This window comes from Brassica napus, chromosome C7, assembly GCF_020379485.1.
Source record: "Brassica napus cultivar Da-Ae chromosome C7, Da-Ae, whole genome shotgun sequence".
Taxonomy (NCBI): Eukaryota; Viridiplantae; Streptophyta; class Magnoliopsida; order Brassicales; family Brassicaceae; genus Brassica; species Brassica napus.
Window position 1 is genome coordinate 23,900,443 of NC_063450.1, and position 15,143 is coordinate 23,915,585.

Sequence of the window (15,143 nt, forward strand, 5' to 3'; positions counted from 1 at the left end):
TCAAAGGTAAATACCACATCCTTTTATATGGCACTGGAACTCTTCCACTGTATCTTTATAACGAGGCTTTCCACAAAATTTGCATGTAACCCGCTGTTCATCCACCCTCCAATAAATCATGCAGTTGTCGCTGCATACATCTATTACCTGATACGATAAACCAAGACCAGCTACGAGTTTCTGAACCTCGTAGTATGAACCAGGAGCTACATTATCCTCGGGTAGAATACCTTTTACAAAATCAGCAATCGCATCCACACAGTCTTCAGCCAAATTATAATCTGTTTTAATGCCCATCAATCTTGTAGCAGATGATAAAGCTGAATGACCATCTCTGCAACCTTCGTACAATGGTTGCTTTCCAGCATCCAACATATCATAAAATCTCCTAGCTTCTGCATTGGGTAAATCTTCCCCTCTAAAATGATCATTTACCATCTGCTCAGTACCTACACCATAATCTACATCCGTTCTAATTGGTTCTTCTAATCTAACCGCTGGCTGAGGTTCACTAGTACTACCATGTTCATAATCAGTTTCCCCATGATGATACCAAATTTTGTAACTTCGTGTAAACCCACTCAAATATAGATGAGTCCAAACATCCCACTCTTTAATAACCTTTCTATTTTTACAATTAGAGCAAGGACATCTTAACATACCTGTTTTTGCTTCCGGTTGTCGGTGAACTAACCCCATGAATTCAGTTATACCTCGTTGGTATTCTTCCGTAAGCAATCTCGTGTTCGGATCCAAATGAGGTCGATCGATCCAAGAACGAAAATAATTTGAAGAAGACATATTTTTTATGAATCAAATTCGTGTGTAAATAGAGTAAGAGGGAGGATGAAGATATGAAGTGAATGAAGAGGAAGAGGAGTGCTTGTATTTATAGTTTAAATCCTGCCGACATACCGAGGAAATTCCGACGGAATTCCGACGGACAAAACTAGTTCGTCGGAATTTCCTCGGAATTTTGTAAAATCCCCCAACGGCTCTCCAACGGCTATAATATTTCCTCGGAATTCATCGGTTTTTTCCGAGGAACAGAGTTTTCCTCGGAATTTCCTCGGAATATTCCGACGGACTGTAGTTTCCTCGGAATTCCGTCGGTATATTCCGAGGAAATTCCGAAGAAACCCAATTTTGTGTTTCCTCGGAATTTCCTCGGAAATTCCTCGGTATATTCCGAGGATTTCATTTTCCGTCGGAATGTCCGTCAGAATATCGCTGTTTTCTTGTAGTGAAGTGTCAAGGCTGGACAAGCACCACATCAAAGCACCATTACCAAGCAACATTAAGGAGAGAGGTGTCTAGCTTAAAACTAGAATCTGCTTCTATGCCTATGAGTGCTCACGACCTTAAGCCCAAGAAGGTGACATCAAGTGTCCCTACACTTCACAAAGGAGCAATGAGGTCGTCCCAAACAGAGAAGTTTCAAGAGAGACCAATCCCTACACTTTTGATGGGATCACAAGGGATACAAGAAGTATGTCAAAGGTCCAAAGAAACTCTCAACCAACAAGAGGACATAAGAAGCCAAGGTAAGTCCTCTAACTCTAAAAATTTAAAAGATCAGACATGTTATAGATGTCATAGACGTGGACACTTTGCTGCTGTTTGTCCATCTAGGAAATTGAAAGAAACATCACTAGGAGAGAAAACTGAAATATCAAAAATAAGTGATAGTTTAATTCAATCTTATTTGTTGGTTTCAAATGCTTGTATAATGCACTTGTCTATGCCAAAAGGTGTTAATACAGGTCCTAAGGAGCATGAGTCCATTAAAGAAGAACCACCAGGAGAAACCCTTGTGATGGACCAGAATAAATCTCATGACATAAATCCATACATGTGGCCTAAGGAGATCGATACCAAGGGATCCATGCTGCCCAATCCGACCAGCACTATACCAGGTATGACCCAAGAACATGATACAATTAGTAAAACTAATTTGTGTGTTCATGGTACAGGAAGCCCAAGTTTGGATCATAGGGTCCAGAAGAATGATGAGCATTCTTATCCAATGAAAAAGATCATCCTTCAACTAGCAAAAACCATTTGGGTAAATCTGAACTTTACTTGTCTTATTTATAAATTTTCAAACCCAGATATAATCCACTTGTTTCCTGTCAAAAGTGTTGAATTTATTTCAGGGGCAGAGGCTAAGCATCACATTGATGATCAACGTAAGGAGATCACAAAGTGTTTACATGCCAAAAGAAATAAAGAAGTTGTCATCAGCAACCTCTTGATCCTAGACGTTCCAGAAGATAAAACACCACCCAGCAGAGTGCCAGACCAAAACAGAGGAGTAGCCTTGTCGTTCCTACTTAAAGAAGAGCCACCAGATGTGCCATCAAAGATCAAACCGATCAAATACCAAGGTAAGGTCCTAGAATCTCAAAAGAGGATGAAACCTAACTTGCTCTATCTTGGTGCAGATTATCCAATTTCGAGGTTGAAACTTTTTTAAGGGAGAGGGTATGATGCGGTCATCAAATCAGTACCTGAACCAGAGGCCAAGCAGTTGCACCAATCAGCTAACCAAAGGACCAACCAGGATATGCGTTCAGTAAAAACGGTGTGCTTTACCAACAAGGAGGAATTTGGCCATGAAACCAATTTTCATGCATTCTAAACTCAACAAGGAGTCAGGAACAATTTGAATCATCTTCAAAGCTACTCGGACCAGGAAGATATGAATTTTACAAACCGGAGGTTCTCCAACCCGTCCATCTGCGAGTATCCGAGTTTAGAAGTTGTTTCTAGCCCAAAGAAGAAGCGTTCCGACCCAAACCAAAACTTGTACTTTAAGGTAGATCTCTTATCAAGCCAACAAGCCCAAGAAGAGGAGAAAAGACCACGGAAATCTCAAGATACAATCATTTTACCAGAACCGGTCAAACCGAGCAACTTATGGAAAGATTGGACAATCAACTGGTCCAATTGTTTCCAAACCGAGCTCAACCAACCAGGACGTATTCTACATGATCCAAGGCTTCCAGAATACACATCCAACCGTCCAGAAGAGCCTCCCCTTATATTTCCCTACACCAGCAAGCATAGGATCAGCAGGATCTTCATTTACGGCAACTTACCATATCGGTATGTTTTCCCAAAAAGAAGCTCTGAAGACCAACGGCTCTATTGCTTCGACTACTGCCTTCTGAACACATTCAGAATGAATCTAGACGTTCCAAGACATCAGAGTTTTCCCACAAAACTCTCAAGACTCAAGAGAATTTTCACCTTCCTTATTTTTGGCCAAGCAAGCCATTTAAAGCCTAACGGCTACTTCCTTTTATTCTTGATTCTCTTTCTAATTTCTAGCATAGTTTTATTGTTTCTGAGCATTATATAAGCTCATGGTCGTACATTGTAAAAACCACCTTTCAATCCTTAAGAAATAATATTCAGTTTGTTTATTTTTATCAAAGAGAGTCTTTGAATAGAAATCTGTCTTTAGGATACTTGAGTGATTCTTGTATTCTACTGATTCGTCTAGCATAGGTTGTTTGTGTGATTCAACAGCCAGTGTTATTCCAGATTGAGAGAGTCAATCAAACCCACGGATTGAGAGAGTCAATCATCATCTATCCAACATCATCTATCCATCTTCCATCATCAATCATCTATCCATAAACCATTCCATCCCTTTATCTGTTTAGCTCCTGTTCTTCTTTTAATTATTCATAAACTCATTGTTTCTCTTTGTTTACAGGTTAGTTTGGATAGAAAGGGCTAGCAAGTCGGCCATCTTCACCATCTTCCCATCCGGTCTCATCCTTACCGATAAGATCGACCCATCATCCATCCATCTCATCGACCCAGCTTCCCAGCCTGCAACAGTGGAGATATGAGAAGATTAAAAGATGAATTGAAAACAAATCAGCCAAAGTGGCTCTGATACCAACTGAAGAACCCTAAGATAGGGAGGATCACTTTAGCTGGGTGTTGGATATGATCCGAGAAGGCAAACGACACTTCTGGAACTGAGATGGATTGAAAGGATCGTCAAGAGATGCGGAATGACTCTTGATATACCCATGATCTAAGGGTAACCACCAAAGAAAGAATGAATGTGTTGGCCAACTACCAAACAACACACAAAGATGAATTAGCTGACCATCAAATCAACAAGTCGGTTCACACCAATGAACTAGCTAAAGAACTCTCTCTCTCTCACTCAGAGAAGAAACAAAATAAACAACCAAAACTGAACTGATTTTATTGATGAAATGGACTACATATTTATTGTGTTTTGTAGATCTAGGAATTAAATGAAAAAGTAGATCTAGATCTAGATCTAGTCTTTAATATGAAAATAAAGAGATAAGACTAGACAAGGTGACTATTCGGCTTCTGTCCAGATTCGTTGTATCCTGAAGCATGAACCGCGGTAAGGAGAACGACGGATGTGGGACTGTCCGTATGAACCACCATGTCCAAATCATGAACCATATTGGACCAAGTGTGTCCTATGTCTTCAGATAGGTGAAGGATCCTTGCTTTAGTGAGATTTGGCTGATCAAAGTGCATGAACTGATCAAAAGGGTCGATCAGTCCATCAGTACGGTCGCCGGTACGCGCAGTATGAGGCAATCGAGCTAAGAGAGAGAAGTCTCGATCATTTTGTGAAACCTCATGATCCAAGTCAAGACTGGCATGATCTTTCTCAAGTCTGGCATGATCTTTCTCAAGTCTGGCATGATCCAAGTCAAGTCTGGTACGGTGAAAAACATGAACCTCGGTTGAAATGTTCAGAACATCCTGAACTCCATGCTGAGCTGGTTCCATGTAATGATCCGTGGACTGCAGCACATCATTCACTGAAGAACCCTAAGATAGGGAGGATCACTTTAGCTGGGTGTTGGATATGATCCGAGAAGGCAAACGGCACTTCTGGAACTGAGATGGATTGAAAGGATCGTCAAGAGATGCGGAATGACTCTTGATATACCCACGATCTAAGGCTAACCACCAAAGAAAGAATGAATGTGTTGGCTAACCACCAAACAACACACAAAGATGAATTGGCTGACCACCAAATGAACAAGCCGGTTCACACCAATGAACTAGCTAAAGAACTCTCTCTCTCACTCAGAAAAGAAACAAAATAAACAACCAAAACTGAACTGATTTTATTCATCAAAGGGACTACATATTTATAGTGTTTTGTAGTCAAAGACAATTAAAGAAAATGTGGGAAAACAATGCATAGAAAATACAAATTTGACTAGATCTAGTCAAGGCACGGAAAATGGAGGAGACTAGATCTGGTCAAGGCACGAAAAATGGAGAAGACTAGATCTGGTCAAGGTACGGAAAATGGAGAAGACTAGTCAAGATGTCCAGGTTCATCCAAACCAGATGGATGCACGGGGTAAAGATAAGAATGCTTGCGGGATTGTCTGGATGGTCCGCCGGATGAGAATGCATGTCCGTCTTCGGTTTCTCCACCATCCAAGTCAAGTCTGGCATGATCCAAGTCAAGTCTGGCATGATCCTCAGTAAGTCTGGCATGATCCAAGTCAAGTCTGGCATGATCCTCAGTAAGTATGGCATGATCCACGTCAAGTCTGGCATGATCTTTCTCAAGTCTGGCAAGATCTTTCTCAAGTCTGGCATGATCCAAGTCAAGTCTGGTACGGTGAAAAACATGAACCTCGGTTGAAATGTTCAGAACGTCCTGAACTCCATGCTGAGCTGGTTCCATGTAATGATCCGTGGACTGCGGCACATCATTCCCTTCCTCTTCAAAAAGATTTGTCCTCAAATCTGAAACATTAAAAGGAAAAGGATTATAAGCAAAAGAACCATAATCAGAACGTTGCTCATCTTGAGTTCGGTCCGGTTTGTGAATGGAAGAAGATCCTTCTTTATGACCACAGTTTTGCTCTCCACCTGACCCTTCCTTCGGTTCATGTGCATAGTCATCGAAAATTGGTAAAGAGTCTTCCTTTTCTGGCTCGGTTTCAATTTTCTCCAAAGTCACCAACGATTTCTGTTTTTGGCACTTGTTGGCATAATGACCGACCCTATGGCATTTGAAGCACCTGGTAGAAAGAGCCCTGCTTGTGGTTTTCACAGCCTTGCTTTTATCAGAAGACAACACATTAGTTTTCAAATCAGAATTTGAAGGAGAAGAAGAATTACTTTGTTGTTTTGGTGCAGAAGAGGTGTTGGTGTTTCCCTTCTTTTTGAGTTGCTGGACAACATGAATCGCCTTATGCAACATCTTTTCCAAGCTGGCATAAGTCTGAAGCTCGTTCTGATCAGACACATCACGGTTGCTTCTCTTGGCTTTGGTGAAGGGACAATCACCACTCCTGATCCACTTCTCATAATCATCGAACTTGTTTTGTCTCTTCCTTTGGTTTCTTTGTTTCTGCACAAAATCAAACCCATTAGAAGCAAACTGTTTCTTATTTCCAAAAATCATTTGCTCTTTTTCTAACACAGTTTTAAAAGGAAAGTAAACGTCTTGTTGTAGTTTTGATTTCTTGAGAAGTCCAAACATCCTGAAAACACTTAACAAAAGAGTTAGCAAATAAAAATTCTCACACTCTCAAAGTGTTTAGCTCACGATTTTAGGTGATCACTCAGGGTTCTTTCCACTGGTTCAAAGGATGATAGGCAGTCAATATTCAGAAATCAAAACCCAAAACAAACTTTTGTGAGAAAAAGAAAAGAGAAAGAAAGATGAAGAGAATTTTGATATGGATCCGCCTTAACTGTCCTAAGGCTGGGTTTCTCTTCAGCCAGCAGGGTTTCTCTTCCACCACTCCCCCTGGATTTCTCTTCAGAAGTGATTCAAGCCAAAACTTTTACTTTTTTTTTTTTGATAGATTTTTTTCTCTCTCTTTTCTTTTTTTCTTTTTTAATAACTGGCGATCACAAGGGAGTAAAGGAACAGCCCGGATCCAACAAGAAATAAGAAAATAAAATCGTGGAGAGATGAGAAGATGAAAAGATGAATTGAAAACAAACAAGCCAAGGTGGCTCTGATACCAACTGAAGAACCCTAAGATAGGGAGGATCACTTTAGCTGGGTGTTGGATATGATCCGAGAAGGAAAACGGCACTTCTAGAACTGAGATGGATTGAAGGGATCGTCAAGAGATGCAGAATGACTCTTGATATACCCACGATCTAAGGCTAACCACCAAAGAAAGAATGAATGTGTTGGTTAACCACCAAACAACACACAAAGATGAATTGGCTGACCACCAAATGAACAAGCCGGTTCACACCAATGAACTAGCTAAAGAACGCTCTCTCTCACTCAGAGAAGAAACAAAATAAACAACCAAAACTGAACTTATTTTATTGATGAAATGGACTACATATTTATAGTGTTTTGGAGATCTAGGAATGAAATGAAAAAGTAGCGCACAATTACGCGATCGGCTCGGACCAGGGCCTAACCACGGGTAATCCGTGGACTCGCAATCAAGGATATGATGAAAACACCTTCTGCGAGTTCCACCAGTCCCGAGGACACTCCACGACTAACTGCAAAGTCCTGGGAGCAAGGCTGGCCGCGAAGCTACTAGCTGGAGAGCTCTCGGAAGTGACCAGCGTGAAAGATCTCATCCTCGAAACCGATCGCCCCTCGAAGCTGGACAGAAATCCTCCCGCGGAGAGATCTCTTCAAAGAAATCAATCTGGGGATAAACGCGGCGGGAGGCCATACGACAAGAGGAACAATAACAATCGTCGCAGAGTCAACATGATCATCGGAGGATCGCAATTCTGCAACGATACGGTTTCGGCCATCAAGGCTTACCAGCGGAAGGTGGAGTCGAGCGCAAACTGGCCTACATGGTCACCTACCCGAGATGATCAGAATTGCTCAATCACCTTCACAAAGGAGGAAGCCGGCGGGATCGATCAACCTCACTGCGATCCGCTCGTCATAGACCTCGTCATACGAGATCTGGAAGTCGGAAGAGTACTCATTGACACGGGAAGCACGGTCAATGTAATCTTCTGCGACACTCTCAATCGAATGAGCATCAAACTCGGAGAAGTAACTCCAACGCCGAAACCGCTCACAGGCTTTTCAGGCGAAGTATCGATGACCCTCGGGTCGATTCAGCTACCAGTCATGGCCAAGGAGATCACAAAAATCGTTGAATTCGCGGTAGTCGATCATCCTGCCATCTACAACGTGATCATGGGAACCCCATGGCTCAACGCTATGCAAGCCGTTCCATCGACGTACCACCTGGGTGTCAAATTCCCGACCCCAAACGGAGTCGCAGCTATCTGGGGATGTCAGAAACAGTCGCGAATGTGCTTCCTCACGGAGCACAAGTTAAGGCAGATGACGACCTCTGCAACAGCAAATCGCAAACGCACGAAGATAGATAAATCTTCGACCAAAAACGTTTCAAGAAAAGATGATTTAACATCGTCTGCTGACGCAAACGCTTCGGGTGTCGAAACTCAGCACGAGTCCGAAGCCACCACTACGACTCAACTGGAACATCCGGAAGAGAACGCTGACCCGGCCACGGTCATCACGATCAAGGCGGTCAGCACGGCGACAATCGCCGAGTAAAAACGCTTTCGGCATAAAATAGAACTACGAGATGGCTTGATCCTCGAAAGAGGTACGTAGGCAGCTCGTCGAAAGACGAGTTCAGCTATCCCCCTCTCTGAAAAGGGGGGGGGAGTGGGTGCGTATACTCGTATACTCCCACATAGGAAAAGATGCGTTATTGTAATCGAGTTCTTTAGAGATTTTGAAAATTTTTACTACAATATGCGTCGCTCCTTTTTAAGACACTTGCGCTTCAATTAACGCAAAAGTCTCAGAACACGCTTAGAAAATCTACAAACGTTAATACTCTTGTCAGTAGCCTCGTATGGCCCAAAATCGCAAAACAATCTCTCTTCTGCACTGAAAATATACGTATAGTCTTCGAAATAACTGCGAGACGTCGCCAAGTTAAAAGTCGAGACGAAACGAACAAATTGTCTGAAGGCGACCACAAAAACCTTACACTCCATTCGTCGATTGGCCCCGACGAACACATCAGCCGTCTTAAACAAACGCAACTTGATCACTCTTTTGATCTTCGAGCGTCCAACATAAGGACGAAAGCGCGCTACAAAAAAAAATCCGAAATTTTGGTCGAGCACTTCCAGTTGGCTTAAAAATTGTCTCTGGAAAGATGCTCGGTTCATGCCATACAAGTCATATAAGCCGAAAACCTATCACGGACTTTAAAACGGTACGAATCAGGTAGAAATCTCAACAGGAAAATCGATAGCCGGCTAGTCACCGCACAAACTTTAAAACCGAGAGTAAACCTAGGTCTTACCCTAAACCCATTGCATTGGTCTCAGACATCTCAAGACATGATATCTAAATGATAAGAGATCCTAAAACATGTCTCTCCGTTCATATCTTGACGTTTCCGAAAAGTCTGTAAGAATAAATAATTTCTACGACAAAACTCACGAACAAACTAACAGATTGAACGCCTCAACGAAGTTAAATATGAGAAGACAACTCATGTTTACTTCAAACCCACTCAAAACAAGGTAACTCAAACAGACATCCATTATATAAACCGGATAGCGGTAGGGGTTCAAAGCCACCAACGGCCAGTCTCGATAAAAATAAAAACGGCCAAAACAGGCCCATACAAAGTTCGAAGGCCACACTCGGCCGGACATATATGAACAAAGGCCACACTTGGCCGCAAAATACTAGATAAGGGAAAAACTTTTTCCCGTCAAACACTCACAGATCAAAGTTTAAATTCCCGGACAAGGAAGCTCTGAATGCATCTGCGGGATAGTTCACTTCCTCATCGTCACCGGCAAAATCAGTCGTGGTTTCTACGGTATCAGGAGAAACCGGGATGGGATCCCAGAATCCCTGAATCTTCCCATCGATCGAAGAAATGAGCATCTCAGCGTGAGCATGATCCTTCATGCCACCCTTCATTAACTCCATCTCCCTCTCGAAAACATAGTCATCCGCCCGCGTCTTCCAAAGGCTCCCGACTGAGCCGCGACACTCACGGAAGTCGCCCAGCGAGTTGAAAGCGTTCTTGAGATTCCCGTACTCAACCTGGAATTGAGAGGCGCGAGTCTTCATCACCTCGACAATTTCCCTCTTGCCCTTCCGTTCCGCCCTACGAACAGCCCTGGCATGATCACGAGCGAGTTGAGCATCTCGCGCCAACATCTCGTCTCGCATGCGAGCAGGATCATTTTCCGCCTTCTCCGCTTTAAAGCGATAGATCATGGCTTCTCTATGGCTCGCCTCAATGGCCGATCCAAGCAAGTTCAAGCCCTGTAAAACCGATTGACACGTTATAAGCAAAAAAAAAAAAAAATAAATAATATAATAAGGATCGTCAAAATTCTTAAAACTTATACCCCGTTGATGATACAAGATCCTTCCGCGACGACTTTCGGCCTCCCCGACTCGTTCGTGGCCGGAGGAGCATCGAAGCCCGACGGAAGACCATCGAAGAAATCATCGAAGTCCGGAATAGGGACCTCGCTCGTACCGTTCCCATCGCCGAAAGCAAGGTCCGGATCCCATCCTGGAAGCATGCAATCGTCCACCGAAAACTCCAGGTCACCGAGGTCAATATCTTTCCCCTTCGAAGAGTTCAGCCCCGTCGCGATCGTGGTAGCAGCGTCGGGACCTTGGTCATCAGGCTCGGAATCACTCCTTGTTTCTCCGCCCAAAGCAGGACTAGGATGCACAAACCTCAGCGCCTTTCGAACTCTCTTCGGCGTAAAGGAAGTCCAGAAAAAAAGAACGTTCCTGAGCAGATCCCTCACCGCAATAATGTCCTCAGGAAACGGAGCAAGAGGATTCATGAAGGGACGATCGTTCGGCAACCTCCAGAACAACGGGATACAACTCTCCTCAACAGACGCGACGTTTACACGAACGAAGAAGAAAAACTTCTTCCACGAGTTGAAGTTAGAAGTAAACCCCTTTACCACTGACATGAAGTTCCAAGGAACCAGCCTGTACGTGTCCGTATCCTTGATGATCTGTAACCGAAGAAGCGCTTCGAAGTGATCGACGGTGAGGGAGAGACCATGCTCGTAGCTCAGGATCAGGACTCCAATGAGGTGCTGGATGCCAAGAGGATTCAGTTAGCTTATCTCCACCCCAAAACGATCCAACACACGGACGATAATTTCGGGGATCGGGAACCACAAACGACAGCGCACTACGAATGCTTCGTAACAAGTAAAGTAACCCTCCGGGGGACTACTAGCGCGCTCTCCTTGACGAGGAACCCTGAACTCCACCACATCCCAAATATGGTAGAACGACCGCATGACCTCGAGGAATTCGCTAGTGCTCCTACTTGGTGCACCTTCCTCCACCGGGCGATGGTTCATGACCGGGAACAATTTCTCTTTGGGAGGCGTGATCGAACCATAACACACCACCCACCATGCCTCGTTCTCGGCCGGGTCTACCGAATGAGGAACGAATTCCATCTTGGCACACGGAGCTTTTCAGAAATGTTCGCGGGCAAGGACCCTTTCTTCAAACTCCTCTTCTTACTCGACATCTCGTGTTTTTCTTTTTTATCAAGAATGAAATGATAGAGAGAAAGAGAAAGAAAAAAGAATTTTTCAAGAAACCTCTCTATGAGAATGAGTAAGTGTAAAGATTGTGAAGAAATTACCTCCCTTCGTATAGACATGAGAAATTATTATTTACTTGCCGATTTTCGGACACGAACTTCGCCCAAATACACTAATCTCGTCCGAACTCGCCATACCGCACGTTGGGATCTCACTAGAAATCCACGATCCTAACGAGCTGGGGGGCTAACTGTTGGGGTCGAGAACGGTTACAACGAAGTTAACGTCCAAATCCCCGAAGAAGAAAAACGAAAAACCTTCTTCGACAAATACTTTTTCGAAATAGATTCTTCCTTACGAAAAGCTTTGCGGGGGAAACCCGAGACATCGGACAAAGAGCTCGAAAAGGGTCGCTACGCAGCGACCGAACGCGTGTTCCGCTCGGTCGCTACGTAGCGACCAACCTCGAGCCAAAGCTCGGTCGCTACGTAGCAACCGAGCGTCCATTCCGCTCGGTCGCTATGTAGCGACCGAGCGGACGAAGACGTCGATACGACATTTGTCCATGCATTCTCGTCTACCCTTCGATGCTATCTCCCGAAGACCGTAGCGAACCCATTTCATGTTTCCCGCCATTCTAAGTCATCGGTCAAACTTTACGGTAAAAACCGCGGGAAGTTTATTCTTTATCGAAAGAAACCGTAATAAACGCTTCGAGTCAGAAGACGGCCCAAAGGAACCTAAGACATGACTCGAGGCACAACTTACGATTTCTTAACCAACAGCCCGTAAGCCGCATGACGGTTTACGCTTGGTTCGCGAGGAAAGATAAATGTCAAGTTTCCGCTGATAAATACGAAATTTTGAAGATAATTACGAAGATCGGAAAAAATGGAATATCTCCATTTTTATGCTATGGCGGCTTAAGGGCAGAAGAGGAAAAGCGTAAACCGACCTAGGAGTCAGTATATAAGGAGTCCTAGGCGAGAGGCACGAAGGGATCTTTTTCTGAGCAAACTTAGCACTTAGAGCGATTTAGGCATATTTCCGTTTTTTTTATTGAGCTGCGACTCAACTAGGTTATTGCCGTCTTATGGTTTTTAGAACTAGGAATCTCGCCGACAGCTGTCGTAGTTCAGGCTCTTACCTTGTTGTAACGCTCAAACGCGAATTCGGAATAAGATCTACTTTGCTCTCTTTTCGATTTCTTATACTTTATCGTTGTCATTATTGTTTTCTGATTGCTTGGCGTGTGGTATTAGCAGATATCCGGAATCTCTGGGAAATGGGAAATTAGGGTTTTCCTAATTTTCTTATTTAAACAGAAATCGACAGTGTGATTTTCGGTTCCCACAAGGTACTGCAAAGTAAAAAGCACCAAATGGTTCCCATTTCCACAGAGATCAAACCGCATCCCACCATAGGCACGGATCAGAGGCGACGAAGACGACAGAAACCTTCAAAATTGTTTAACCATTCAACAATTATATCACAGAGAAGCAAAAAAACTCATAAAGTTTGTCACTTTACCTTCGGATGGATCTCCAATCATCATGAGAGAAGCAATCAAGGTCACGGAAGAACATTGCGGATCCGATCCCGGAGACGCTAACCAGATCACGATCTGAAGAGCCTCTTCCGTTTCCGTTCTCCGTCTCATGTCTCATTTGCTAAGTAGACGCTAACCAGATCACGATCTGAAAAACAAATAATAATTATTTTGTTGTTTTTGGAGAAAAGAGAGAAACAATAACGGGGATGAAAACTTTGTGTCGGTGAAAATAGTTTCTCACGTGTGAAAACAATTGAAAGGAGACAATGGCAACTCTGTGAATATGTTATTTGGACAGAATGTGTTACGTCTTTTCCGGAAGTCTTTCAGCAAATAAAAACTTTGGCTGACCCAAAGTTCAAATTAAACACTTGTACACCACCCACATTGCCAATTTTTTGAGTTGAAGACACTACGTGGGTTTACTGTTTACATACAAAAAAAACTTCAAGTTGGTGGTTTCTTCATTTAGAACAAAATAAACATATTTTTTTTCAACTAAAAAAAACATATTGTATACAAAAAGGAGTACAATAGTATAAACTATACACGGTACGGTACCCGTTTTCTAAAACCATGGAGGTAACGTCAATCACCATCGTGAGTTAGTTAGAAAAAATCAAATATAGGATAAATGTATAGCATATTCATAACTAATACAGTCGATGGACCATCCCTTATCGAGTTCCTTAGAACACAAATATGATGAGAAGAGAAGAAAGAAAATGAACAAACACGCAAGAAATTTCCGCAATATGTTTGCACGTAAAGAGGGATGAATAAATTAAATAATTAACTTTATGACAACTGAAAGGAAAACAAAACCTAACGGCATTTTTTTACAACGGAAGCATTTCTTTTGTTATATCATTGGTAGAGCTTGGATATTTCGACACACTATCTACGAAAGTTGAAACATGGGTTTTTATTTGCTTGTAGTGTATAGCCAAAATTCTAGGCATGGAACAAAAAATAGTTCCAGACTTTATTTTTGATTTGGAGGTATCCTGAATTTATGAAAATACCCAGATTCATTTATAAGAAAACATACAACCCACATATAGACCTTTTTCTAATTATTTAAATAGGCGTAAGTAATATACTTACATTCGCGTAATCATCTGATAAAATATAATGGAGTCCCTTCGAATCCAAATTGTTTATCAACCCAAAATTCGTCTGTCACTAGACCACCACGCTTGGTTTCCATACTTTTCTAAACACAATTCAGGACGAGCAAATTACATAAATACGAAAGACATTCCCAATTTTGTTCGTATGCATTTCTTAAAATCCAATATAAATTGCTATAGAAGGAATTATATATCGATCATGAGATGATATATAAAATGCATAAAATGATAAAAATATATGGAGAATTCTACCTTCTCTCCAAAATACGGGTTTAGGCAAAAGAAGCGGTTAGGGCACACAAGAATTATCAAAAAAAAATTAAGCTAAATTTTTCCACTAATTTTTTTTAGAAAATGCATCCGCCTAATTAATGTACAGATTTTGGTTTTGATTAGGGCAGCCATCAGTCTTGGACCGGATTTATGCCTAGCAGCCATATTTCGGGAAACAAAGACTCATCAGTGAGTTTACTATCTCAATTTTGGTAGTTATTTATAGGAAACATATTTTAAATCTTAAAAAAGCTAAAACTTATAAAATTTAGTACAGAAGAAAAACAAAGTACTGTACGGTTGTTAGCAAATTAGATATCATTTGAAATGTCAACAATAACAAATTGTTATATTGAGGTGATTGGTTGGATTGTAAGTATAAAATTTTTACTATAGAATTTAGGTTGTAGAATTTATTGATTTAGCTGTAAGTAACGTAACTTTAAAATTGATTGCAAAAGCAATATATTTTCTACAGCCAAAAAGATGGGGTTAAGATTTATTCTTTTCACCAACCAATAGGATTGTGTTATTTCATATTCGATATATTTTATAAAAGGAAATAAAATATTGTGAAGTTATATTATGTTTTTAAAATA

The 15,143-nt window shown here is 42.0% G+C and overlaps 1 protein-coding gene across 1 annotated transcript; it reads right to left on the reverse strand.

Annotated features, from left to right (window-relative positions):
• Positions 1–8,839: 8,839 nt before the first annotated feature.
• LOC111207633 lies at positions 8,840–13,682 on the reverse strand. The gene is made up of 2 exons (XM_048763719.1): positions 13,117–13,682; positions 8,840–10,318 (listed from the first exon to the last, which is right to left on the reverse strand). The coding sequence occupies exon 2, from the start codon at positions 10,268–10,270 to the stop codon at positions 9,761–9,763; it is 510 nt and encodes a 169-aa protein (XP_048619676.1). The 5' UTR covers positions 10,271–10,318; positions 13,117–13,682; the 3' UTR covers positions 8,840–9,760.
• Between the last annotated feature and the right edge of the window lie 1,461 nt (positions 13,683–15,143).

Coding starts and splice junctions, on each gene's coding strand:
- LOC111207633 (XM_048763719.1), bottom strand. CDS start 10,270: ATGATCTATCGCTTTAAAGCGGAGAAGGCGGAAAATGATCCTGCTCGC.